Here is a 26,480-nt window from a genome sequence, read left to right as displayed (position 1 = left end):
CCAATCTTGCTTAAACATAGTTGTTCTTATCATTTTCATTTTCCCATTGGAAAAAACTTTTCAACAGTAACATTTTTATGTAAAATTGTCTTCTGTAGACAATTTGGATGAAATCTGCGTATTTATTCCAAGTTAGAGAGATGATGCAGTAGTCTCCTTACACAACCAGGACGCAGAGCTGCGGCACACCTGGGATGGGAAATGGATCCGTCACAGTGCAGGGAGCAACTAAGTTTACGGATTTCCTCTGCACCCCAATTCTCACTCCAGATTGGTTCCCCAACAGCAGCAAGTCAGCGGCTGTCAGATTGAGAACCGTAGGGCTCCGGGGTGATTTGCCACTGAAAGCTCACATTGTTCAGTGTCTGTGTCTGCTCCCAGCCCCGCTCAGAGCAGCTAGCAAGGCACCTGGTGAACTTCTCTCTCTTTTCACATTTCCCAGGAACAAGTTCCATTAGGTTCTGAAGTCAAGGATGTGTTTATAAATCTAAGTCCAATTTCTTGCCTTTGAGAAAAGCCACTGAACCTGAGGCAGTGGTAAAGAGAGGAAGGGCAGGGCTGTGGCTGATGTTGCCGATGGGACAGGGGAGGAGGGAACTGGGAAGGAAGGCGGACTTCAGTGTCTGTGTGGATCCCGCGGGTTCTTGGTGGAACTGGACCAGAGCTGCTCCGATGGGAGGGGGTCAAGCGAGCAGCAGGGCCTGAGGCGCCTGGCATCTCGCGGTGGGTCTTGGAGTTGTTTAAGAGGTCACCCAGGGCCACTGGTCCATGGCAAAGATGCTTCTGCGTGCTGAGACATGAACGGACGTGCAGCCAGGGGCTGGACTGAGAGGCTGTTTTAGGTTATGCAGGGGTTATCCAGACACTTGAGCAACCTGTGGCCCCTTTAAAAATAACCAAGTTTGGCTGGATGTGGTGGCTCACGCCTGTAATCCCAGCACTTTGGGAGGCCAAGGCAGGTGGATCACCTGAGGTCAGGAGTTGGAGACCAGCCTAGCCAACATGGTGAAACCCCGTCTCTACTAAAAATACAAAAATTAGCCAGGTGTGGTGGTGTGTGCCCATAGTCCCAGCTACTCGGGAGGCTGAGGCAGGAGAATCGCTTGAACCCGGGAAGTGGAGGTTGCAGTTAGCCAAGATCGCACCACTGCACTCCAGCCTGGTTGAAAGAGCAGGACTCCATCTCAAAAAATAAAAATTAAAAAAATAAAAGTAACCAGGTTTTAAGCCTCTGTTCATGCCTTACTTAATCAATGTTAATATTGATAATATTACAGGGGAGGAAAATCATGTTTTTCCTGTTCATGCCTTACTTAATCAATATTAATATTGATAATATTACAGAGGAGGAAAATCATGTTTTCCTTATCCCGCATTAAGTTCTTAGCTGGACCAGACCCCTGTAACAAAAGGCAGATTAACAAGAGAAAAAGAAGTTTATTAACACACATCTTCTCACTTATGCATGCGAGATGCCCAGGGAATGAGTCGTTCTCGCAGAGGCGGCTTTGAGTCCAGCCTACATGGCATCTTCAACAAAGAACAGAGAAGTTTTAGAGATCTGGCAAGACAAAGGAAGAGGGTTAGGGTCTCCAGGGGCTGCAGCCTGGGGAGGTGCAGGGCTGGCCGATGGAGGCTGGTCTCATGTGGGACCACATGCATCCAAAGCTGTCCCTAGGGGAAGCCTTTGTCCTCTCTGGTGGGGGGTAGGTGCCTTTTGTCTTAATCCATGTCCTGATTTTAGACAAATGGAGGACACAGAGCTCTCCTGCATCTGCTGCTTCTTATGTATCTTCAGCTCAGCGCCCCACACGCCTATGCAGCATATTTTGGGGTGGCATATTCTGGTCTCCCACAATATTGATTTTATTGATCATAGAATGCCCTAGGTTGTGATATTCCTTTGCCATTTACAAAGCACTTTTACCAACTTTTTTTTACTTTCACTCTCATCCACCATACGAAGTAGGCAGGGTGTAATCTATTAACCATGTTTCACAGATGGAGAAAGCACAAGCTCCATGTGTGTAAGTGACCTCCAAAGGTCACCCAGCTGATGGATTAGGAAGTGAGGCTTGCACCTGAGCACCACATTCATTCAGCATGCGCTGGCTGGTCCCCTCCATGGTGTAGGCTCACACATGGTAGCAGCAATACGGAGAGGAAAGGACAGGCTCCTTGCTCTCATCTCTAAGGAAATTGAGCCGAGCTCTCCCGACTCGATATTTAATGCTAAATCCAATCATCTGCAGTAATCCATGAGCACCAACGTGGCTTCCTTTGTTGTTTGTTACTCAACTGTAACTATATCAGAGGATTGCCCTCTACTGAAGTATGTAATCCTATGATGCATACAAGTTTTGCTGCTTTAACAGTTCTTCAAAAAAATTAAACGTTATCATGTAGCCTAGAATGGAACTTCTGGGTATATACCCAAAAGAATTGAAGGCAGGGACTCAAAGAGACACGTGTCCACCCATGTTCATAGCAGCGCTATTCACAACAGCCAAAAGGTGGAAGCCACTCGAGTGTCCCTCAGTGGATGAATGGGTAAGCAAAACGTGGCATGCACACACAGCAGAATGTTGTCCAGCCTGCAGAAGGAAGGACCTTCTGACACCTGGAGGAACCTTAGGGTGTTATACTAAGTGAAATTAGCCAGTCACAGAAAGACAAACACTGCATAATTCCACTCGTATGAGGTCCCTAGAGGAGTCAGATTCATACAGACGGACAGTAGAAGGGTAGGTGTTGGGGGCTGGGGGACAGGGAGTTGTTGTTTAATGGGGACAGAGTTTCAGTTTGGGAAGGTGAAAATGCTCTATGGATGGATGGTGGTGATGTTGGCACCACAATGTAAATGGGCTTAATGCTACTAAACTGTGCACTTAAAAAGGGCTTTGATGGTCAATTTTATGTTATACATATTTTACCATAACAGAAAAATCCTTCTGCCTTAAAAATTAAGGCCCTCCTTTTCAGCCTGTCTGTCATGTGTCTGGCAAGAGTACTGGTTTACCATGTGGCTGGGCCGGGAGGAGTCCCACTGCAGTACCTTAGGGTAGGCTTTGCCTTAAGAAAGAGCGGTCACAGCGAAGATACAGCGCCGCCCTCCTCCTGGTCCCCAGCTTGCCGGCATGGGATGCCGCTGGAGAAACATGCTGTCAAGCTGAATGTCCTTAGTGAAGGGCGTGCCGGTGTCCTGTCATTCCCTCCTAGGTCCTGAAGCGTCAAGGCTATGATGCGGCGTGTGACATCTGGAGTTTGGGGATCCTGTTGTACACCATGCTGGCAGGGTAAGCAGTCGCCTCAAATGGGTGTCAGGAGGAGACACAGGGCAGCAGCCTCAGTGGCTGATCTGTCAGGGGACCAGGGCCAGCCCTGTCCTAGCGTGCGCATGTGGGCAAACCCAGCGCGTATGCAAACACTCCCAGGCCTCGAGCGAACACTCGCAGACTTCCTTAGCCCCTCAGGACAGCTGAACAACAAGGACAAGAAAGGTAGCCACCCATTTTCTTTAAACTCAGCTCGTGAACAAAACATCCAAGTCTTTTAGGCAAAATGCATAGTCCGCATTCTCTCCGCTGAACCTGCCACTATCTTAAAAGGTAGCAACAGATGTGCCTTCCAGACATCCTTTTAAACCGAAAGCCCCATAGCAGCTTCAGGGTCAAACTGCATCTGTACCTGGGTTTCATGGTCATGAGTCATGCACGGGCTGGTTCATTGTGGTAAGACACGTGGTGTTACAGAAAGTGGCCTGGGCCTGCCATCCAGACAGCTGACTTCCATCTGAGCCCCACTCGCCACTAGCCGTGACTCTGGGCTAAACACTAACCTGTACCAGCCTCCCTTCCCTCTCCCCTGAGTGAGAAGAGGACACACCGTGGCTGCTTCTAGGCAGGAAGGTCTAGGATCTTACAAGATCCGCTGGTTCCTATTACGTTTATTAAATACTTGAATGGAGGCAAAAAGAAAAGAACCCTAGACCATCTAATCCTGTTTGCTGTAGCAAAATGGCTTGAATGCCCTCATGAGAATGAATGAGCTTGGCCTGCTTTTCACTTATTTCATCATAAGTCAATAGGTAGTGTCCACAGCAGAAGGAGAGTAAATCAGGCACCTGAAGCCGCACCCTGAGGACTGCAGTAGCAAAGGAAGGAACCTCAGTTTCTTACCAATACCACAGTCAGGTTATTTTGTGATGCTTCTAATACTCACTTTGCCTATATGGAAAACTAGATAACAAACCTTCCCACTAGAGGAAGCGCTGGCAGCACACATGTCCTTCCTTTTCTAGGAGTGTGTGGGTGTGTTTTAAGGTGGGACACCATGAACACCTCCCACACGCTTGGAATATGGCCAGGGCTGCACCAAGCATGTATGTGTATTCGTGCATACATGCTGCATTTGCAGTGGAGGCTCAAAAAGTTAACTTGTCAAAGAACACAGAGTTGGTAATTACATCCACCGTGGGTCTCTCAGACTCCACGTCTCAGGCTCTCTCGCGTGATGCCACATCGTCACTGGAAACCACGGCACCAGGCAACTCACTAGGCCACCCCATCCCAGTTTACCTGGGTCCAGAGGGGATACAGCACAGGTCTCTTAGGGCTCTCCCACTTGCCCATCAACCTCTAGCCACCCAATTGCTAAGGAAGGAAAACGGGCGTAGTGTTAAGAGGTAAGTTCCGCTTTCCCATGAATCCTGGCTTCAGAGCAGAGGAGGGAGAAGCAAAGTGCTATTCTTTTTAACAGCCAAGGGGTGATATCAACTTGCAAGCTTTATTTTAGGTTGCAAAATAGAAGCTCATTACCACAAATTGTCTAATTATACAGATTTACCCCTTTTGCAAATGGGCCAGACGATACCCCTGAGGAGATTTTGGCGCGGATCGGCAGTGGGAAGTACGCCCTTTCTGGGGGAAACTGGGACTCAATATCTGACGCAGCCAAAGTGAGTACATGTCCCAGCGTTGCTTTTAAATATTCAGATTCTGAAATAGCCATATTATTTCTGAGGAAGCCAGGGGACAGGTTTTATATAAGCAGTATAGGTATTTTATCCTCGGCATCTTTTTCTTTTTTTTTCTTGAAATGGAGTCTCGCTCTGTCTCACCCAGGCTGGCTGGAGTGCAGTGGCACAATCTCGGCTCACTGCAGCCTCTGCCTCCTGGGTTCAAGCAATTCTCCTGTCTCAGCCTCCCAAGTAGCTGGGACTACAGGCGTGTGCGACCACACCCGGCTAACTTTTTTGTATTTTTAGTACAAAAAAGTTTTGTACTAAAACTTTTTTGTTTCACCATGTTGGCCAGGCTGGTCTTGAACTCCTGACCTCAAGTGATCCACCCACCTCAGCCTCCCAAATTGCTGGGATTACAGGTGTAAGCCACCACACCTGGCCTTATACTCGGCATCTTTTAAACCTTTCATCTAAAAACATAATTTTCAAAAACATTTTTAGCATTTTCACATTTTCTACTGTCTTGGTATGTTATGCAGTGTTCTCCAAAGAAACAGAACGTGTGTGTGTGTGTGTGTGTGGAGAGAGAGAGATTTATTTGTAAGAAATTGGCTCACGTGATTGTGGGAATGGGGAAGTCTGTGACTGCAGGGCAGCTGGCAGGCTGGAGCCCCAGGGAGAAATGGATGGGGCAATTGCCCACCACAGGCCATCTGCCACAGAATTCCCTCTTCCTCAGGGGAGCAGTCTTTTTCCTAAGGAGGCCTTCCACTGATTGGATGAGGCTGACCCACATTGTGGAGGGTAACTGCTTTACTCAAAGTCGACTGACTTAAGTGTTAATCACATCCTGAAAAAAACCTTCACAGCAACATCTAGACTGGGTAACATAACCCAGCCATGTTGACACATAAAATTAACCACCATGCTTTTAGTGATATTGCAGAATGATTGCCCTGCATGTTCATAAACCAAACAAGTAGAGCTCTGGTCCAGAGGTATACTTCTGTTCTTGTAAAATGCTTGGAATTTGGCCTTGTCTGCAGTCCACACGGTTTATGACCGGCCTTATTTCATTTGACCATCAGATGCTTTTTTACTTGGCATCATCAAATTCCTCTCTAATCCAATAGTAAATCATAATCCAGCCACTGGTGAGCGGCACTAACAGCTGTTTCCCATGTTCATGCAAAAGGGCTGAAAGAGAAGGAGTCAGGGGCTCTGATTCCAATCCTGCTGCTGACATCTCAGTGCAACCTCATGCAGTGAGGGTGGAGGTGATGATTATAGAGATGATGGTGGAGGTAATGGCGGGAATGATGATGGAGGTGATGGTGTAGGGACGGCAGAAGTGGTGGCAGAGGTGGCGACAGCGATGATGGAGGTGATGGTGAAGGCATGGTGGAGGGGATGATTGTGGAAATGATGGTGGAGATAATGGCAGGAGTGATGATGGAGGTGATTGTGGAGGGATGGTGGAGGTGATGATTGTGGAGATGATGGTGGAGGTAATGGTGGGAGCAGGGATGGAGCTGATGGTGGAGGGATGACAGAAGTGGTGGCAGAGGTGGCGGGAGTGATCGTGGAGGTGATCATTGTGGAGGTGATGGCGGGAAATGATGGAGGTGATGAAGGGATGGCAAAAGTGGTGGCAGAGGTGGTGGCAGTGATCATGGAGGTGATGGTGGGAGTGGTGGGAGATGATAGTGAGATGATGGTAGTGATTGTGGAGGTAATGGTGGAGGTGATGGGGATGATGATGAGGGTAGTGAGGGTAATGGCAGAGATGGTAGTGGAGGTGATGGTGGAGATAATGGAAGGTAATGGCAGAGATGATGGTGGAGGTGATGGGGAAGCATGGCAAGTGATGGTGGAGGGTGATGACAGAGGTGATGGAGGAGGGATGGCAAGGGTGATGGCGGAGGTGACAGAGAAAAAATGGTGAGGGTGATGGTGGAGGTGGTGGTGAAGATGATGGTGAGGGTGATGGTGGAGGTGATGGCGAGGGTGATGGTGGAGGTGATAGTGAAGATGATGGCGAGGGTGATGGTGGAGGTGATAGTGAAGATGATGGCGAGGGTGATGGTGGAGGTGATGGAGGAAGGATGGCTAGGGTGATGGAAGTGGTGGTGAAGATGATGGGGACAGTAATGGTGAAGATGATGGTGAGGGTGATGGTGGAGGTGATGGAGAAAGGATGGCGAGGGTGATGGTGGAGGTGATAGTGAAGATGATGGCGAGGGTGATGGTGGAGGTGATGGAGGAAGGATGGCTAGGGTGATGGAAGTGGTGGTGAAGATGATGGGGACAGTGATGCTGAAGATGATGGTGAGGGTGATGGTGGGGGTGATAGAGGAAGGATGGTGAGGGTGATGTGGAGGTGGTGAAGATGATGGTGAGGGTGATTGTGCAGATGATGGTGAGGGTAATGGTGGGAGTGATGGAGGAAGGATGGTGAGGATGATGGTGGAGGTGGTGGTGAAGATGATGGTGAGCCTAATGGTGGGGGTGATGGAGGAGGATGGCGAGGATGATGGTGGAGATGGTGAAGATGATGGTGAAGGTGATTGTGGTGAGGGTAATGGTAGGGGTGATGGAGGAAGGATGGTGAGGATGATTGTGGAGGTGATGGTGAAGATTATGGTGAGGGTGGTGGTGGGAGTGATGGAGCAATGATGGTGAGGGTGGTGGTGGGAGTGATGGAGCAATGATGGTGAGGGTGATGGTGGAAGTGGTGGTGAAGATAATGGTGAGGGTGATGATAGGGGTGATGGAGGAAGGATGGTAAGGATAATGGTGGAGGTGATAGTGAAGATGATGGTGAGGGTGGTGGTGGGGGTGATGAAAGGATGGTGAGGGTGATTGTGGAAATGATGGCAGAGGTGATGGCAGCTGGCATTTAGTGAGCATATCGCAGATGTCAGACCCTGACAGTCCAAGTGCTCCTGTCCACACCCTCACTTTGTCTTAAATGAGTGCAGATGTCTTAGTTCTGGTTCCCAAAACAGAGCCTCAGACTAGGACGTGGGTGCTGGTGGTTTGTCTGGAAGGCCATCTTGGAAGCTGGCGTGGGAGAAGGCGTTGGGAAAGGAGCAAAGTCAAGGACAAGGGCACATTGTCAAGGTCACTGCTGCAGGCAGAGGTCTCTGCTGCCTCGCAGGGCTTCGCCAACCCTTCCTTCCCTTCACCACCAGTCCCTACCACCACCACACCCCCCGCGTCTTTCCCCTGTACCTCTTCCTTTCTCTTACTTAGCACACAACAGAACCTCCAGTCCTCCAAACACCAGCAAAGCTACAGATTAGTATGTCTTTCTCCACATCCTACAGGTATGAAGTAAAAATACTGCTTCTCTCAGTGTCATGACTATAAGATTGTGAAAGAGTTATTAAAGTGCTCTTCGCTTTTGTTTTTACACCTGAAAATGACAACACTCACACTTCTAGGAGATACTTGTTTCAAGAAATTACCAAGGTCAATGTTATCAAATATCAAAAGGCATTAGATTTTTCTGTATAAAAAAGATATTGTTATTGTGCATAGTATTTCTTAGTTGTTTCATGTCAAAAAATTCTAATGAGTAATTCAACTTCACATTCTATATGCATTCTTTTTTGTTTGTTTGTTTGTTTGCTTGAGATGGACTCTTGCCGTGTAGCCCACTCTGGAGTGCAATGGTGCAATCTCAGCTCACTCCAACCTCTGCCTCCAGGGCTCAAGTGATTCTCCTGCCTCAGCCTCCCAGGTAGCTGGGATTATAGGCGCATGCCACCACACCCAGCTTATTTTAGTATTTTTAGAAGAGACAGGGTTTCACCATGTTGGCCAGGCTGGTCTCAAACTCCTAACCTCAAGTGATCCACCTGCCTCAGCCTCCCAGAGTGCTGGGATTACAGGTGTGAGCCAACGCGCCCAACCGCATTCTAATTCATTTTATTACATCTTCAAATGTGGTGGGAACACTAAGGAAGGAGGGTAGGCTAGTGGAGAGAATATGGATTCTCATCTTGGATCTTCCTCAGGCAGTAATGTCTTCATCTGCAAATTAGGAAAAGTAATATTTGCCCCATTTACCTCAAGGATGATTATGGTGATTAGAGCAGAAGCATCAGGTGTATCTGCAAATGTAATTCACACTGTAACCGAGTACTCTGCATATGTAATTCACTGTAATAGAATGTGCACTGTATTGTATGTGTATGTGTACACACATGTAGAGTCTTGTTTTAGAGGTTTTCACTGCTATGACTTTACAATGAAATGGAAAAATACCATTATTGCACATGAACCCATTGGACATATCTGATGGCTCCAGAGTGTAGATTTTGTGGTTTCTGATTATTTGTAGTAAATATTTGTGGGTAGTCCTGATAAAAAATATAAGTAGGTGCATCATTATGAATTGATTTCTACCTGTGGAATATTAATTATTTCAGCTTCTCCCTTTGGAAAGATGTAATTGTTACAAGAAACAGTGTTTCACTGATTTACATGCATCATCTAACATTTCCACATTTAACTTCTTTTTAGACATGAAATATTTAATAAAAGATAAACCTTCAGTGAACTTCCAAGTTTGGTAACATTTAAAGCTAAAAACCATCGACATACTTCTAAACCTAAAAGTGAACATGACCCCAAAATGCAAAGACCCACACTCAGCATAGTGGTTGGGTGTTGCCATAGAGGGAGAGGAGTTCTGCTGGGAAGGCTCTCTGACCCAGCACAAATGATCCAACCATCCCCCCAACTCTCATGACCTTCCCTGGCAGGACGTTGTGTCCAAGATGCTCCACGTGGACCCTCATCAGCGCCTGACGGCGATGCAAGTGCTCAAACACCCGTGGGTGGTCAACAGAGAGTACCTGTCCCCAAACCAGCTCAGCCGACAGGACGTGCACCTGGTGAAGGTACTGGCAGGCGACAGTGAGGACACAGTGGTGGGAATGGGAAACCCAGAAAAGAGCCTGATACCTTGCAATCACTCTAAAGAAACCACGGAGTGCAGAGAAAGAGCCCATAGCAGCCCCAGACTGCACCGCCGGCCCACCTACCTTCGTGCGCTTCACCAGACACGTGCAGTATTGCACAGGGCTCCTATCTGAGTAGGTGGCAGCCTCTGCTGACGTGGTGGCAGCTGGCGTGGCTGTTCCACTCAAGTTCAAAGCCTCCATTCTAGGCCACACATGCAAAAAAAGTCCCCTTCATAAGTGACTTACATTCAAGCAGCAGTTGCCTCTCAGGCACCCCATCCTCTGGGTGGGACTCCTCTTCTGAGAAGTGTAGACTGTCCCACCCCAGCAGGACTAGGCAGGATCCAGTTAGGAGCCGCCCCCTCCAGATCCATTCTGAGAATTTGGATTCACTCCAGGATATGCGTGTTCCTCCAAATGAGTCCAGACTCCTCAACAGTGGCCAAAGTCCAGGTTGACAGGCCTTGGCACTTGCTGTGTGTCCTAGGACCCAGCAAGCCCCAAAACAGAGCTGGCCTCACTGTCAGAATGCAGGGGATCATGTGACCTCAGCTTGGGGGCTCCACAAGAGTCCAAAACATTTTCCCCCAAGGCACAAGCACAGTGCGAGGGTGGCATGGGGTTGGGGGGCAGGTGCAGGAATGAGAAGCCCCTGTCTCCTGGGGCCCACGTGTGCTGGCCCCCCGCGGCAGGCTAACAGCACTCCATGCTCCAGGGACCCTGGGGAAGCTCTGGTTTCTCCCATGTTGCCTGGGGGCAGCTGAGGCCCATGGAGGCCCCGGGCTCCGGCTCCACCCCTGGAGTGAGGCACCGCGGCTCTCACTCTTGTCCTCTGTTTTGCAGGGCGCAATGGCTGCCACCTACTTTGCTCTAAACAGAACACCTCAGGCCCCGCGGCTGGAGCCCGTGCTGTCGTCCAACCTGGCTCAGCGCAGAGGCATGAAGAGACTCACGTCCACGCGGTTGTAGCGGGTGGGAACCTGGCCCCAGCGTCCCCTGCCAGCATCCTCGTGGCCTCACAGACCCTGGCCTTGGAGCCCGTCTGGCACCCAGAGTGACCACAAGTCCAGCAGGGAGGAGGCGCCCGCCCTCGCTGTGTCCGTGTTTTCTTTTTCAGCCCCAGAGAGGGTCCTGACCTGGGGGCTTCTCCAAGCCTCACTGCGCCAGGCTCCCCGCCCGCTCTCTTTCCTCCCAAGCAAAACCAAATGCGCCCCTTCACCTCGCGTGCCCGTTCGAGGCCAGGGGCTTCTTTCAGAGCCCGCGGGTCTTCTCATATCACGGCTTCTGTTTCTACCGAGAGATCTGTTTTCCAATTATGAAGCCGGTCGGTTTAGTCAGACTCCCGACGCCGACGTCCCGGGTACCCGGTGGGAAAGTGGCAGTGCGAGGGCGCAGCCGTTGGTGGTTGCAGGGCCCCACAGGGCTGGGGTGACCTGGCATCCCGGGGCTCCCCACGGGCTGGATGACGGGATTGGCACTGTGGCGTCCAGGAGGAGACGCCTGGTTCTGCCCAAAATAATCCAAAGAGCCGTTTCCTCCTCGCCCTTCAGTTTTTGCCTGAGGTGCTGGGTAGCCCATCCTTTCCTCTGTCCCAAATTCAAATGAGGAGTAAGAGCCCAGGTGAGAGGAAGGCGGGCTGGATCTCTGCTTTGAGAGCTCTGTGTCACCAGGATGGAAGGGGGCGCCTCCTGGAGGAGCCTGTGTCCACCTCCAGCCTCGGCTTTCCCCGGGGGGCCAAGCGCACTGGGCTGCCATCTGTCCCCAGCTCCGGTGGCCACACAGCTACCTGGAGGCTTTGCAGGGAGCCATGGGTTCTCGCACCTGCTCAGCCCTGTGTGGGCTTCCTGTGTGCTCACCTAAAGCTGTGGTTTTGCTGTGTTCACTTCAATTTTTCTGGTCTACGGAGAAACTGTGAATTGGAGAAATGGAGCTCTGTGGCTTCCCACCCAAACCTTCTCAGTCCAGCTGGAGGCTGGAGGGAGACACAGGCCCCACCCAGCAGACTGAGGCGCAGGGGCACAGGTGGGAGGGCAGCGGAGATCAGCGTGGACAGGAGTGATGCACTTTGTAGATGCTGTGGCTTTGTGTTGCGTTTTGTGTCTCTGTTGCACAGATCTGTTTTCACACTGATCCGTATTCCCCTGGGTGTGCACACAGGGTGGGTGTGGGGCATTTAGGCTATGCTGTGCTCTCCTTCATTGAGTAAAATCGAGTGAGAGGTTCCAGGCAGCAGGCTCGACGCCCAGTCCAGCCCGCAAAGGGAACACACGGGTCCTTCATTCTCCTGTAAGGGTGTTGAAGATGCTCCCTGGCAGCCCCCAAGCGGACTAGATGGGAGGAGGCGCCGCTCAGCCCCTCACCCTGCATCACTGAAGAGCAGCACCTCTGCAGCAAGCAGGGCTTCAGGAGGTGCCCGCTGGCCACAGCCAGGTTTTCCCTAAGAAGATGTTATTTTGTTGGGTTTTGTTCCCCCTCCATCTCGATTCTAGCACCCAACTAAAAAAAAAAGAAAGAAAAAATGTGCTGCGTTCTGAAAAATAACTCCTTAGCTTGGTCTGATTGTTTTCAGACCTTAAAATATAAACTTGTTTCAGAAGCTTTAATCCATGTGGATTTTTTTTTCTTAGAGAACCACAAAACATAAAAGGAGCAAGTCGGACTGAATATCTGTTTCCATAGTGCCCACAGGGCATTCCTCACATTTTCTCCATAGAAGATGCTTTTTCCCAAGGCTAGAATGACTTCCACCATGATGAATTTGCTTTTTAGGTCTTAATTATTTCATTTCTTTTTAGAAACTTAGGAAAAAGTGGATAATCCTTAGGTCACAGAATCTGCCCTCCCAGAAATGAACAAAAGTCATCACCTCTTCTGCTTGCTACACAGGCAACGACTGCCCCATCAGCTGCCCGGACCCTTTGGCCTGGCCTGGTTTGCAGGCCTGTCTGTTTGCTTAAAGTCAGTGGGTTCTGGTGCAGGGAGTGAGAAGTGGGGGAAGTGAATGGGAAAGCACCTGTGAGAAAGCGGCCGCGGTGTTTCCTCTTTGTTTGCCCATGGGGCACCAGCTCATGGTCTTTTTCAGTCATCCCAGTCTGTACAGACTTAGCTTCTGAACTCTAAGAATGCCAAAGGGACCGACGAGACTCCCCATCACAGCGAGCTCTGTCCTTACATATATTTGATGTGCATCAGCGGAGAAGAACACTGGCTTGGCCCTGCTCTGCTGAGTGTCTGTGAAATACCTCTACTTTCCCTCCCATATCCAGAACACAATGATACTTGACATCCTTCCACAGAAGTCAGCCTAAAGAATTTATGGTATCATATGTTAAACTAAGCTTTCAAAAACCTTAGTGAAATAGCAAGTGACTGCTTTCAAGCAGCAGTCGACATGTAAATGAAGGTGTTCTTAGAATTCGCATTTTGCCAGCTCAGCGCACCTCCACGCAGAATGAAATGCTCCGTATGATTTGCACAAATGACATAGACCTCCCCAAAAGTTCATCACACAGTTCATCATAACCCGCCCCCTGCCCCCGGGTCATGAAAATCACAGAACTTATAAACACATTGAACCCTAGATCTCAGGCTTCCTGACCTACCGCAAGTGGCCCCTTGCTGGCCACCCTATAGGGTCCTCCTTCCCTGGCAGCCCCCTATGTGAGAGAAATACCTGATTCTCCCAATCTGCAGTAGGAGAGCTTTGCTGAATTCCATCCCAAAGTCAAACATGGGCAAGAGGTGAGGATTTCACTTTTACCCTCAAGTCCGATTTGTCTGTGATTTTAAACTAACTGTGTATGTTCTGATGTTTGGAAGATTGTTTGAATTTTAAAGTGATAATAGTACTTAATGTTATCCAGTGTTGTTCATTAAATGGTGTTATCCTAAAGCTGCACTTGGGATTTTTACCTAACGCTTTACTGATTCTCTCAAGAACATGGCAAAGTTTGATTTGCACCCCGTTCATTTCTGACACGGTTTTGCTGCCTCCTACCTTTCTAAGCTTCATGCAAATTCGAGAATGGAGAAGGACGCTGCCGGTCCCTGAGCGGTGTGGAGAGGGCGGAAGGTGGACTCCAGCGCAGCTTGAGGGGCTGAGGACGGAGGCTGCAGCGTCTGTATCGTTCTACTGAGCACGCTTCTCTGCCTCGCTCCTGACTCAGCACTTTGTTCACTGGCTCAGCAGTTATGTTTACACATCCATTTTTATGTTCCTGCTTTGTAATTCATGTTTGAGATGGGTGGCCACTGTACAGATATTTATTACGCTTTCCAGACTTTCTGAATAGATTTTTTTGAATAAACATGGTTTTATGAAGTGTAATCTTTTTCTAGCCTAACAATAACCTTTGGACTTTCTGTGTTGTTACCAATAACGGTCTGGATAGCTCCCCACTCCTCTGGCCCCTCCTGCTGGCTTCAGGTCACGACCACCTCTGCTGCTACCATATGACTCCACATGGGGAGGTGAATCAGCATCACGACCACTCCAACTCAGAGCCCTGTGCGTGGGTGTGTGCAGGTGGGTGAGCTCATGCATATGTGTGTATGTACATATGTGTAGGTGCACGTGTGTGTGTAGGTGGGTGAATTCATGCATATGTATGCACGTGTGTGTGCGCTTGTGTGTGCACATGTGCGCATGTGTAGCCGGGGTGAGTTCATGAGTGTGTACACGTATGCTTGTGTGTGTGCACAGTGTGTGTGGGTGGGTGAGTTCATGCATATGCATGTGTATACACGTGTGTGCTTATGTGTGTATATGTGGAAGTATGAGTTCATGCATATGTGTACATGCATAAACGTGTGTGCATGAGAGCACATATGCACATGTGAACATATGGATGTATGTTTGTGTGTGTGTGCATTAGGGCCTGTGTGTATGTGTGTGGGCATGCACCCCTGAGAGGAGCCCAGCTGTGCAATGGATCTGGGGCTGGCAGGAGACAGTGGACGGTCATCTTGTGCAGCAAAGCAGGTGCCCAGCACACGGCCCTGGGAATAGCCCTCACTGTGTCTCCTGTGCTTTGCCACCTGGCCTCAGCATGCCCATCCCTTCTTAATACAGACGTAAAGCCAGTCTGCACTGTTGGTCCTTGGCTCTCCGACCTAATTTCTTCTTCCTATTTGGTAAATTCCTAACCAGCATGTGTCAGCAAGCAGCACACACACACACACACACACACAACACCATACTGACACATGCACATGCACACACCTTTACTCCTGTGGCAGGATGCCCCATTTTCTGAGCTGCTCTCCCAGCAGGGTGAAGGGGGCCTTGCTGAAATCTGTGAGACTCGCTGTGTAGGCAGGAGCCCTGGATCCCACTGAGGAAACTGCAGGACAAACAATAGATGCACAAGAAATCCTGCCTCCTGCTGTACCCAGGAAGTGCCCACAAAATGCCTACTGAAAGAGGCATCATTTGAAAAAAATACCTTTTACATCCTCTGTGTATCATTTTCTATTTCTGCCATAGCAAATCTAAAACAGCAGCATATTCTATTGTCTTACAGCTCTGTGGGTCACAAGTCCAAGACAGGGCTCTCTGAACTAAAACCAGTTTGTGGGCAGGGCTACCAGGGAGGTAGAGGCTCTCAGGGAGAATCCAATTCTTTTCCAGCTTCCAGAGGCCATCTGTGCTTGGTGGCTCATGGTCCCTCCCTCCTCCAAATTCAGCAGTGGCAGGTGGAGTTCTTCTCACACCCTCTCCTCCACCCAGCCCTCCTGCCTCCCTCTTCCAATTCTAGGCCCTATGAGCACACTGGCCCACCAGGATATTTGGGAAACTCTCCCTATTTTAAGGTGGTCTGATTAGCACCCTGAATTCCACCAGCAACCTCAGTTCCCCTTTGTCACAGCTTCCAGGGATTAGGACGTGGACTTTGGTGGAGGGATGGATTATCCTGCCTGCCGCATACATGTAGTTGAGCGTGGCTCTGCATACACTTGTCCACCTGCACATGTTTTTTTGGTTGGGGAAAACAAGGTGTCCAGACTGAAGTAAGTCTCTGAGGCTTGGCCCTACTTGCAGGCCCACGGATGCTGGATGAAGGCACAAGACTTCTAGGTCAGAGACCCTACAGCAAACAGCATGGGCCCCACACACATCAGTCCCTGTGGGCCCCAAGCCTTATGGGGTGGTGGGGAGTGGCCCAGGAGGATGTGCTGCACACGTTGAATTTGCATCACAGATGAGGACCCTGACTTAGGAAACCCCAGTTGTTTATGGAGGGATGCAGGCAAACCCACCTCCCATTGCCCTGGAAGGGGACACTCAATTACAGTGGACAGGAAGACGCCTGCCCTTGGCCACAGAGAGAGACGCTGCCTCTGCCTCCCAGGGCTGTCTACTACACAAATGTCCTTGGAAAGACAGTTCAGAGCCAAAGCAGCTAAAGACTGCAGAAAGGCAAGAGACCCGTGGAGAATTGCCTCCCATTGGCTCAGTGTTGTAACACTGGACCCCAAATACTGAACTGAATGTCGTCTCAGAATCCACTGACAGGCCTGGAGAGGAGAGTTGGACTCACACTTGGGCTGTCACCTTTATCTGTGGAGAAACTCAGCTTAATGCTCAACCTCAGATGCATCTGAGGACATAAAGATATTTCCATAGAACTTAAAAGAATCTTCCATACACCTATCATATGTATAATGATAGATATAGATCTGTCATCCTTACAGGGATGGAGGTACATATATGTACCTATATGTATGTATGATAGGTATAGATATAAATTATAGATATATAATATATGGATATAATATATAGATATATATATATATTTGTTGTTGTTGTTCTCAAAATTCAGCTAATTACTTGTCCTGATTAATGCCAATCTGGGACATTAGCAGTATTTGCAGAAAAGAAGTGGGGCTTATAAAGGAGCCAGGGAGCCTTGACTCCCACTTTCCAATGCAGCCCCGGGGGCATTGAGAGAAAGTTACTGCTTCCCCCAAATTTAGGGCTCAACAAATTCTTGACATTGTATCTGGCCCATGACCTTTCAGGTACAATAACTGTATCTCATTTGTACAGGTGGATCTGAATGCAACCCATAGCCCTGGAGATCTGGAGCTGGCTCTGCTACCCAGTGTGGCACGGGTCCTGGAGCTCTAGCTCTGCCGCCCTGTGTGGCGCATATGCTAGAGCTGGCTCTGTCGTGTAATTCTGCCTGCTTAGGCCTAATAGGGATGAAGGTGCCTCCCTCCAAGTGAGGACGACAGATTACACACCTGCCACATGAAGCTGTCATCTGAGGACAGCTTCCTCCGGCCGAGCACACCGAGTGCTCTCTGCAATTTGCATCAGCCTCTTTGGCTGTGGATTTCAGCATTGCCCAGGGCTCTCCGTAGCTGGTGCAGCCACACTGTGGGTGTGAGAGGCGGTCACTGCTGGAACCTGAGCACCTGCTTGCAAATAACGGGTGCTCAGAAAACATGCTGCCTTGCAGAAAACACCAGGATATTCTGGCACACATTTGTCTGTGGATGTCAGCCTGTGACACCAGGATATTCTGGCACACATTTGTCTGTGGATGTCAGCCTGTGACACCAGGATATTCTGGCACACATTTGTCTGGGGATGTCAGCCTGTGACACCAGGATATTCTGGCACACATTTGTCTGTGGATGTCAGCCTGTGACACCAGGATATTCTGGCACACATTTGTCTGTGGATGTCAGCCTGTGACTCTAGGATATTCTGACACACATTTGTCTGTGGATGTCAGCCTGTGACACCAGGATATTCTGGCACACATTTGTCTGTGGATGTCAGCCTGTGACACCAGGATATTCTGGCACACATTTGTCTGGGGATGTCAGCCTGTGACACCAGGATATTCTGGCACACATTTGTCTGGGGATGTCAGCCTGTGACACCAGGATATTCTGGCACACATTTGTCTGGGGATGTCAGCCTGTGACACCAGGATATTCTGGCACACATTTGTCTGTGGATGTCAGCCTGTGACACCAGGATATTCTGGCACACATTTGTCTGTGGATGTCAGCCTGTGACACCAGGATATTCTGGCACACATTTGTCTGTGGATGTCAGCCTGTGACACCAGGATATTCTGACACACATTTGTCTGGGGATGTCAGCCTGTGACACCAGGATATTCTGGCACACATTTGTCTGTGGATGTCAGCCTGTGACACCAGGATATTCTGGCACACATTTGTCTGGGGATGTCAGCCTGTGACACCAGGATATTCTGGCACACATTTGTCTGTGGATGTCAGCCTGTGACACCAGGATATTCTGGCATACATTTGTCTGTGGATGTCAGCCTGTGACACCAGGATATTCTGGCACACATTTGTCTGTGGATGTCAGCCTGTGACTCTAGGATATTCTGACACACATTTGTCTGGGGATGTCAGCCTGTGACACCAGGATATTCTGGCACACATTTGTCTGTGGATGTCAGCCTGTGACACCAGGATATTCTGGCACACATTTGTTTGTGGATGTCAGCCTGTGACACCAGGATATTCTGGCACACATTTGTCTGTGGATGTCAGCCTGTGACACCAGGATATTCTGGCACACATTTGTCTGGGGATGTCAGCCTGTGACACCAGGATATTCTGGCACATTTGTCTGGGGATGTCAGCCTGTGACTCCAGGTGAGGGGGCCATTCTCAGATGGTTAATCGTCAATATGGACAGTCTGGACACCCCAGGATCAGTCTGATGGTTTCCTAGACTCTTCAAGGATGGTCAAGCAGCCCTAGAGATGGACAGTGGGACGCCAAGGGCCTCCTGGGGGGCAACCATGTGTCCCTTTGCCCAGACCTGCCCAAGGCCCTTAAATCCCCTCTTCCTCCGGGCCCCCTTCTGTCTTCCAGATCATGTGCCAACATCCTCCCCGGTGCAGGAATAGTCAGAGAAGAGAGCCTAGAAAACCCCTGCCTCTCTCCCCATCACAATCTTAGCTTGACCTTCCAGCAGTGTCCAGCGATCTCCTCTTCAATCAGCCCCATGCTTTCTACCTCATTACTTTTCTACCTTATTACCTTTCTACCTCATTACCTACAAGTATGATGAGAAGAGTCCAACCTTGAAAACAGTGGGCTCTGAGAGTGCCAAGCTGGAACACCACACACTCTGCCTCCACCCTGTCACTCACCACCACCAGCCCCAGGTCTCACCCGTGTCCATCTGCTGAGCTCCTCCTCTTCACCATTCTGCAGGGAGGGCCAGGCACACTGAGCACTCCCTCGTGAGCCTGACAACCTCCTTGTTGTGTCAATTGTAGGAGGTTTATGGAGCCCACGCTTGCCACTGTCATTACAAGTTTGTCACCAGCAAGGACCATCGGGGGAGTAGCTGGCTCAGGGCACATCAGCTTGGAGTGATCTGCCACTCAGATCTCTAGGGAAGCCAGCTCAGGGAGTGAGGGTGGGAGGGAGGAAGGCTGGATCTTCAAAATAAGGGGCCGGGGCAGGGCCAAGCACCATTTATGGGCACTGCCACTGCCTCGACGCTGGGGTTACAGGTTTCAGGTTTCAGCTGTGGCACAAATGGACAGTGTGTGAGCCTTAGAATGATCTGGTGTTAATTAATTCTCACTGCAACCTCCACCTCTCGGGTTCAAGTGATTCTCCTGCCTCAGCCTCCCAAGTAGCTGGGATTACAGGTGCCCGTCACCATGTCTGGCTGATTTTTGTGTTTTAGTAGAGATGGGGTTTCACCATGTTGTCCAGGCTGGTCTTGAACTCCTGACCTCAGGTGATCCACCTGCCTTGGACTCCCAAAGTGCTGGGACTACAGGTATGAGCCACTGTGCCCGGCCTAATTCTAGATTTATCTGGACTCTTAAGTCATGTTTCATTTATACTTTTTCCACTTAATTTTATGAATATGAAGCTTCATAAAATAATGCAAAAATTAATGCAAGCCAGACATTAATTTATACAGTATCATCAAGAGCCCAACAGTCTCACACATTCTACTGAATTTGTCACCCATCTGACATTGAGTTTTCTACAGCTTCCTCTTTCAGCAGAACAGTAATTATCTACTTTGTACCAAGTATTTATAAAGCTGGAAACTAGACATGTACCTGAAACTATAATTCATTTTGTAAGTATTGAAATTAACTGCAGATCTGCACCTGAAACTATAATTTATTTTGTAGTATTGGAATTAACTCCAGATCTACACTTGACTTCAGCACTGGCTCAGTTTCTTTGTCCAGTCTCTCCTAAGAACAGAATGCCCACCAGTACCCGCAGTAAGAAGCGCAATGACTGAGTTAACCACTCATGCCCTTGTGGGCCATCTACTGATTCACAGTAGGTGCAGCCCTAGTCACAGAAGGAAGCATTTTAGCAAGGCTCCTTCGTGATTCTGATAGGATTGCCCAAACACAGCACCTGCCCAGTGAAACGCCACCTGCTATGGACTGAATGTTTGTGCCCACCACCAAGTTTGTACGTTGAAATCCTCACCCCCAAAGTGATGGTATTAAGGGGTGGGGCCTTCGGGGAGTGATTAGATCATGAGGATGGCATCTTCATGAATGGGATTAGTGACCCAATAGGAGAGAAAGACACTGAAGCTCTCTCTGCTCTCTACCATGTGAAGATACTGCTAGCAGTCGGCAGTGTGAAACCAGGAAGAGGGCCATCACCAAGACCCAAACATGAGGGCATCTTGATCTCAGACTTCCAGCCTCCAGAACTGTGAGAAATCAATGCTGTGCTAGATGCCTCCAGGGAACATGGGCAAGAGTCTGACCCATTGGCCGGGTGCCCCATGGCCTGCCAGCTCCCTTCCCATCATATCAACAGGCGTGTCAGTGCTTTTCAATCCAACTCCACACCCAGTAATCTGTCCTCAATTCTCTACATTTCCCTGAAGATGTGTGCTTTCTCATATCAATTTCTATATTAGTTACGGTTCCTTAGTTACAAGCAATAGAAAGTAACTATCCTAATCAAACAAACGGAATGTATTACAAAGTAAAGTAGTTAAGATTAAGTTTCAGGGGTGAAGAAAGATTGGTTAATAGGCACAAACATGCAATTAGGTAGAAGGAATAAGTTCTAATGTTCAATAGCAAAATACGGTGACTATAGTTATCAACAGTGTATTGTATGTTTCAAAATAGCTAGAAGACTTGAGACCTTCCCAACATACAGAAATAATAAATACTGCAGGTGATGAATACTCTAAATCCTCTGACTTGGTCATAACACATTCTGTGCATGCAACAAAACACCACACCTACCCCATAAGTATGTATGAATATGTATCAATAAAAACATGGAAACAACCCAGATATCCATCAGTGGATTCATGGAGAAACAAAACGTGCTATCCATGCAATGGAATATTATTCAGCCACAAAGATAATTGGAGTGCTGACAAATGCTCCAACACAGGTGAGCCTTGAAACACTACACAGTGAAGGAAGCCAGACACAAAGGCCACATGTGGTGTGATTCATTTACATGAAGTGTCCAGGACAGCAAATCCACAGAGACAGAAAGCACATTGGTGGTTGCCAAGGAGAACATTGGTGGAGGGGGAATAGATAGTGACTGACAATGGGTGTAAAGTGTTTTTTTTGGTGGGGGTGCCAAAAATGTTCAAAAATTAGAATGTGATGATGGTCACACACCCTGTAAACATACTGAAGGTGGTACATTTCAAATGGGTAAATTGTGTGATATGTTAATTATATCTCCATAAAACGTTAACCATTCCCTGAAAAAAGATTAGGTTTCACTGTGAGCAGCAGGAAGCCCAAAGTGACAGCAGCCTTCTGAGGTCTAAGTTTGTAGATCTCTCAGGTGAGCCTCAGGGCAGGCTGGATGGCAGCCCAGCTCCTCTGAGCCCTCCAGGTCCCAGAGGACCTCTAACACACAGGCCTCATCCTCATGCTTCCAGATGCCAGTATCTGCATTCCAGGAAGCCTGCTGGATGAGGCGACAAAGGAAGGAGAAAGAAAGGGTGTGGAGCAGCTGACTCTAAGAATGGTTCCCGAGAGAGAGAGAGAGAGAGAGTCATCTCATGGGGCCACCATTGTATATGCAGTCAGTTGCTGATCGAAACATTGTGTGGTGCATGACTGTATATATCTATATCTATACAGATAGATAGATAGATGCATATACAATGGTGGTCCTATAGGATGACAATACCATATCATATTTTTACTGTTCCTTTTCTATGTTTAGATATGTCTAGATACACAAATGCTTATCATTGTGTTACAGTTGCCTACAGTATTCAGCACAGTACCATGCTGCTTAGGTTTGTAGCCTGGGAGCAACAGGCTACACCGTAGAGCGTAGGTACGCAGTGGGCTGTACCATCTAGGTTTGTGTAAATGCACTCTCTAATGTCCACACAATGATGAAATTACCAGAATGTGTTTCCATCATTCAGTGATGCATGAGAGAGTGTGTGTGTGTGTGTGTGTGTGTAGCTAACGCAGTTAGACTGCGTTTAGCTTGCAGAAAGTGAGGCAATTTGGCTGTTATCTGGGTCAGATATTTTCACACCAAATCATACATGCCAACAGATGCATGGCAAGGTCTCGTGCAGCTTGGTAATTTTAAAGGACCTCAGAATGTCTTCCACCGTAACTCCATTTACTCTCACCAGCCTTCCACTCAGATACTTGGTGCTAAGTACTGTCATCAGGTTTCAGTGCCGCTTTGGTCAGAGATGTCCAACAGACAGATCCTGTGTAATCCTTTTCATTTCAGCTCAGCCATTATTACCTCCATACGATCCGGACTGCCTCTCATACAGCCTCTTACCGGATCGAAGAAGACACTGAAGTGAAATTGTTCTTGTGTGCGCCTCTCTCCCCCTAGCCTGGAGCACCCCTGAGAGTTGCAATCCTTTTCTTCTTTCTATGCCTGGCCCGGTGCTAGGCACAAATCGTTATTTGTAAATGAATGAATAGGTGGGGACTGGGCTGGAATTTACGAGTTCCCTGTTCAGCGTCCACTACGCATGTGGCCATTCAAAATTCTACATGGGGCCTTGGGTGGGTGGGGTGGCCTTGTTGAACGTGGCCTGTTAACCATATAAATTCACCTCTTTTTTTTATTTATTTATTGAGACGGAGTCTCATTCTGTCGCCAGCCTGGAGTGCAGTGGCGCAATCTCAGCTCACTGCAACCTCCTTCTCCCGGGTTCAAGGGATTCTCCTGCCTCAGCCTCCCGAGTAGCTGGGATTACAAGCGTCTGCCGCCATGCCTGGCTAATTTCTGTATTGTTCAGTAGAGACGGGGTTTCACCATATTGGCCAGGCTGCTCTTGAACTCCTGACCTCAGGTGATCCGCCCTCCTTGGCCTCCCAAAGTGCTGGGATTACAGGCGTGAGCCACCGCCCCCGGCATAAATTCATCTCTTTTGCTTCTGGAAACTTCACTACGTTGCAGGCCAATTAAGTACTGTGTGTTTGCGATTGTTACAAGATGCCAGCAGAGGGCAGTGGTTGTATAGCTAGACCTGCAGGCCATGCAGAATGCGCTCAGCCCTGCAGCTCCGGGAGCCCTCTCAGGACCCGTGCACTGCGATGGACAGAGCCCCCATGGGTCACCGGTCAGGCAGGGTCCTGCCACTGGCTCCTCATACAGCCCAGGGCAAGCGATTGCCAACCCGAAGTTCACAACAGGACTAGGAGTCCGTGAGCTCCATCAGGATTAAGAAAAGCCGATGAAGGCCAGGCGCTGTAGCTCACATCTGTAATCCCAGCACTTTGGGAGGCCAAGGCAGGCAGGTCACTTGAGGTCAGGAGTTCAAGACCAGCCTGGCCAACATGCTGAAACCCTATCTCTAATGAAAATACAAAAAAACGCCGGGCGTAGTGGTGGGTGCCCGTAATCCCAGCAACTCGGGAGGCTGAGGCAGGAGAATCACTTGAACCTGGGGGGTGGAGGTTACAGTGAGCTGAGATCACGCCACATGCCATTTGCAAGTGATAATGGCACTTGGCAGCCTGGGTGATAGAGGCAGACTCTCTCTTCAAAACAAAAAGAAAGAAAGGAAGAAAAGTTGATGTGAATCATAAGTTCACACACCGTAAACCTGCAGAGGTGAAAAGTCATGTTTACTTGAGTTTTGTTTGGTTTTATATTAACCCAGTATACTAACACTGGGTGTCTCACATGAAGGAGAAATTTAAATGTCTCCTTTAAAATGTCCTCTTTAGAGGGGACAAATATGTTACATAACAAATACTTCCTTATAAGACAAAGTCTTTATGTAACAGGTCTATTAGGAAAATCTTAACTTTACAAAGGATCTTCAAGGGTGAAAGTGGTTGTGAATCAGTGACTCGGGTAATAAGAAGAGAGTCTTACGCAATATGTCTGAAATGAAGCCCAGCAGCTGGATTTCACAGCATCATGTAAGATTCTGTCGATCCGCTCTTTTTTCTTTTGCCCGAGATGGAGTCTTGCTGTGTCACCCAGGCTGGAGGGCAGTGGCGTGATCTCGTCTCGCTGCAAGCTCCGCCTCCCGGGTTCACGCCATTCTCCTGCCTCAGCCTCCTGAGTAGCTAGGACTACAGGCCCTCGCCACCACGCCCGGCTAATTTTTTGTATTTTTAGTAGAGACGGGGTTTCACCGTGTTAGCCAGGATGGTCTCAATCTCCTGACCTCCTGATCCACCCGCCTCGGCCTCCCAAAGTGCTGGGATTACAGGCGTGAGCCACCGCATCCGGCCTGGAGAAGCACTATTTAATACCACCTGTAGCGCAAAGTTCCGTGACTGAAAACAAGAAAGTGCTGTCTCTAGCTGGGCTTCCTCGAGTTTCTGCCTGCTGTGCGCTGCACATTGCCACCTGGATGTGAGACAGCACTTCACACCGGCCCTTCCAATCCTGCATCCATATCTTCACCCAACCTGCGCCCAGACATGCTACTGCTCCTTCATTCCCTAACTCTGCTGAGACATTCCCATACATGCCATTTGCAAGTGATAATGGCATTTGGCAAGTGATAGTGGGGTCCGAAGCTTCTGTCTTACCCCCCAGCACACCATCAGTGATCAGATCCTAACAGGTGTTCCCCTGCAGAGTTCTTGACTGTGCGCTTTTTCCCCATTCCCATCACCTCCAGCTTGTCTCTGCAATTGCCATGTCTCATCCAGGCAATTGTAGTGACCTCTTGGCTGCCTTCTTGCCACCACGTTGCCTCTCTCAATCGCTTTTCACATAGCAGCTTAAAATTCTGTCAGAAAATAATTGTGCCCATATCACTTGACTATGTTAAACAACAACAACAGCTTCAGCAACTCTTGTTCTTCAAGAGAAAAATCCAAAACTCCAGGTTCTTTGGTCCAGCATACAAAGCCCCCATGACCTTGGCCACCTCAGCTTTCTTTGGTGAATCTCTAGGCACATCGACTTTAAATGTATGCTCTCATGCTGTGCTGTCTGACATAGTAGCCACTAGCCATATTTGGCTATTTAAACTACTTACAATTTAAATTACTTGACATTCAATAGAATTTAAATTTTAGTTGTGTGGCCACACTCTCCACATTTCAAATGCTCGATAAGCAGGCTGGTGGTACATGAAAGTCCACAAGCAGGAGCTGCTGGAGATTGGCAGCTAGACCTGCTTCAGCCGCCCTGGTCACAGTGATCATCCTACTCCCTGGCTTGCAGAGGTGGCTCCATGTGGCTACCACCTCCCTGCAAGTCTCACATGGGCAGCTGCTCAGGAAAGCTCAAGTCACAGGGGAAATTAATGCTTCAACGAAGTTTGAGATTCCAGCTTTCAAACAGCTCGAGTACAAAAAACCAATCTGTCATATTCACCACACTCCAGCCTGCAGCCGCTCAAAGTCTCCACACAACTTTCTTCCTATTCTTCACCTCCAAAGTAACAGTGATGGCAGCCATGACATCCCCATCTAAATAACACAGCTGCTCTTCATAAATAATGAAAACATGCACACCATCTCCCAAAGACAAAACCCAAGTCTCACCAGTCTCTCTTTACAGCCCTGGACAATCTTTCTCTTCCAGTCCAGTTCAGACTGAACACCTACAAACCATGAGCAACGCAGCAAGCTGGCCACCATCAGCACAATCTATATAAGATAACAGGGAAATGGGGGTGGTGGAAGAAATCAGTTACTATAAGGCCCAGGATGAAAATGTGAATAGCTACTGTCATGGCTTGAATCAAGGTTTCACCCCTCCAAAAAAAATTATCCTGTTGAAGTCCCAACCCCAGTACCTAAAAATGTGACCGTCTTTGGAGACAGGGCCTTTACTATGGTAATCAAGTGATGATGAGGTCATTGGGGTGGGGGGACCTAATCCAGCATGACTGGTGTCCTTATGGAAAGGGACATCTGGACACAGAGGGACACACACACAGGGAGGATGATGTGAAGAGACACAGGGAAAAGGTGGCCCTTTATAAGCCAAGGAGAGAGGCGTCGGGAGAAACCTGCCCTGCCGGCACCTTGATCTTGGCCTTCCAGCCTCCAGGGCTGTGAGAGAGCAGCCTGCTGTTTAAGCTGCCCACCTGTGGGACTTTG

The 26,480-nt window shown here is 48.8% G+C and overlaps 1 protein-coding gene and 1 long non-coding RNA gene across 9 annotated transcripts in view; one reads left to right on the top strand and one right to left on the bottom strand.

The window, feature by feature from the left end:
* RPS6KA2 (ribosomal protein S6 kinase A2) overlaps nt 1-14,263 on the top strand; it is a 451,644-nt gene extending 437,381 nt beyond the window's left edge. For 7 of the 8 annotated variants that reach the window (XM_063623636.1, XM_063623635.1, XM_055269515.2 and 4 more), the window contains 4 exons: nt 3,220-3,296; nt 4,840-4,957; nt 9,736-9,873; nt 10,780-14,263. In XM_063623636.1, coding sequence (XP_063479706.1) covers nt 3,220-3,296; nt 4,840-4,957; nt 9,736-9,873; nt 10,780-10,905 — 459 coding nt within the window. In that variant the 3' untranslated portion in view covers nt 10,906-14,263. Of the gene's footprint in view, nt 1-3,219; nt 3,297-4,839; nt 4,958-5,702; nt 6,332-9,735; nt 9,874-10,779 lie in introns of those variants that run through there. The other variant, XM_063623630.1, reaches the window with a different exon arrangement.
* On the bottom strand, nt 103-1,585 carry LOC134733575 (uncharacterized). Its single transcript, XR_010117172.1, has 2 exons — nt 1,460-1,585; nt 103-790 (listed from the first exon to the last, which is right to left on the bottom strand). It is a non-coding gene; the product is annotated as an uncharacterized lncRNA (long non-coding RNA).
* Nucleotides 14,264-26,480: the final 12,217 nt, after the last annotated feature.

Source organism: Symphalangus syndactylus, chromosome 2 (genome assembly GCF_028878055.3).
Source record: "Symphalangus syndactylus isolate Jambi chromosome 2, NHGRI_mSymSyn1-v2.1_pri, whole genome shotgun sequence".
NCBI lineage: Eukaryota > Metazoa > Chordata > Mammalia > Primates > Hylobatidae > Symphalangus > Symphalangus syndactylus.
This window is presented reverse-complemented; position numbering and strand designations above follow the sequence as displayed.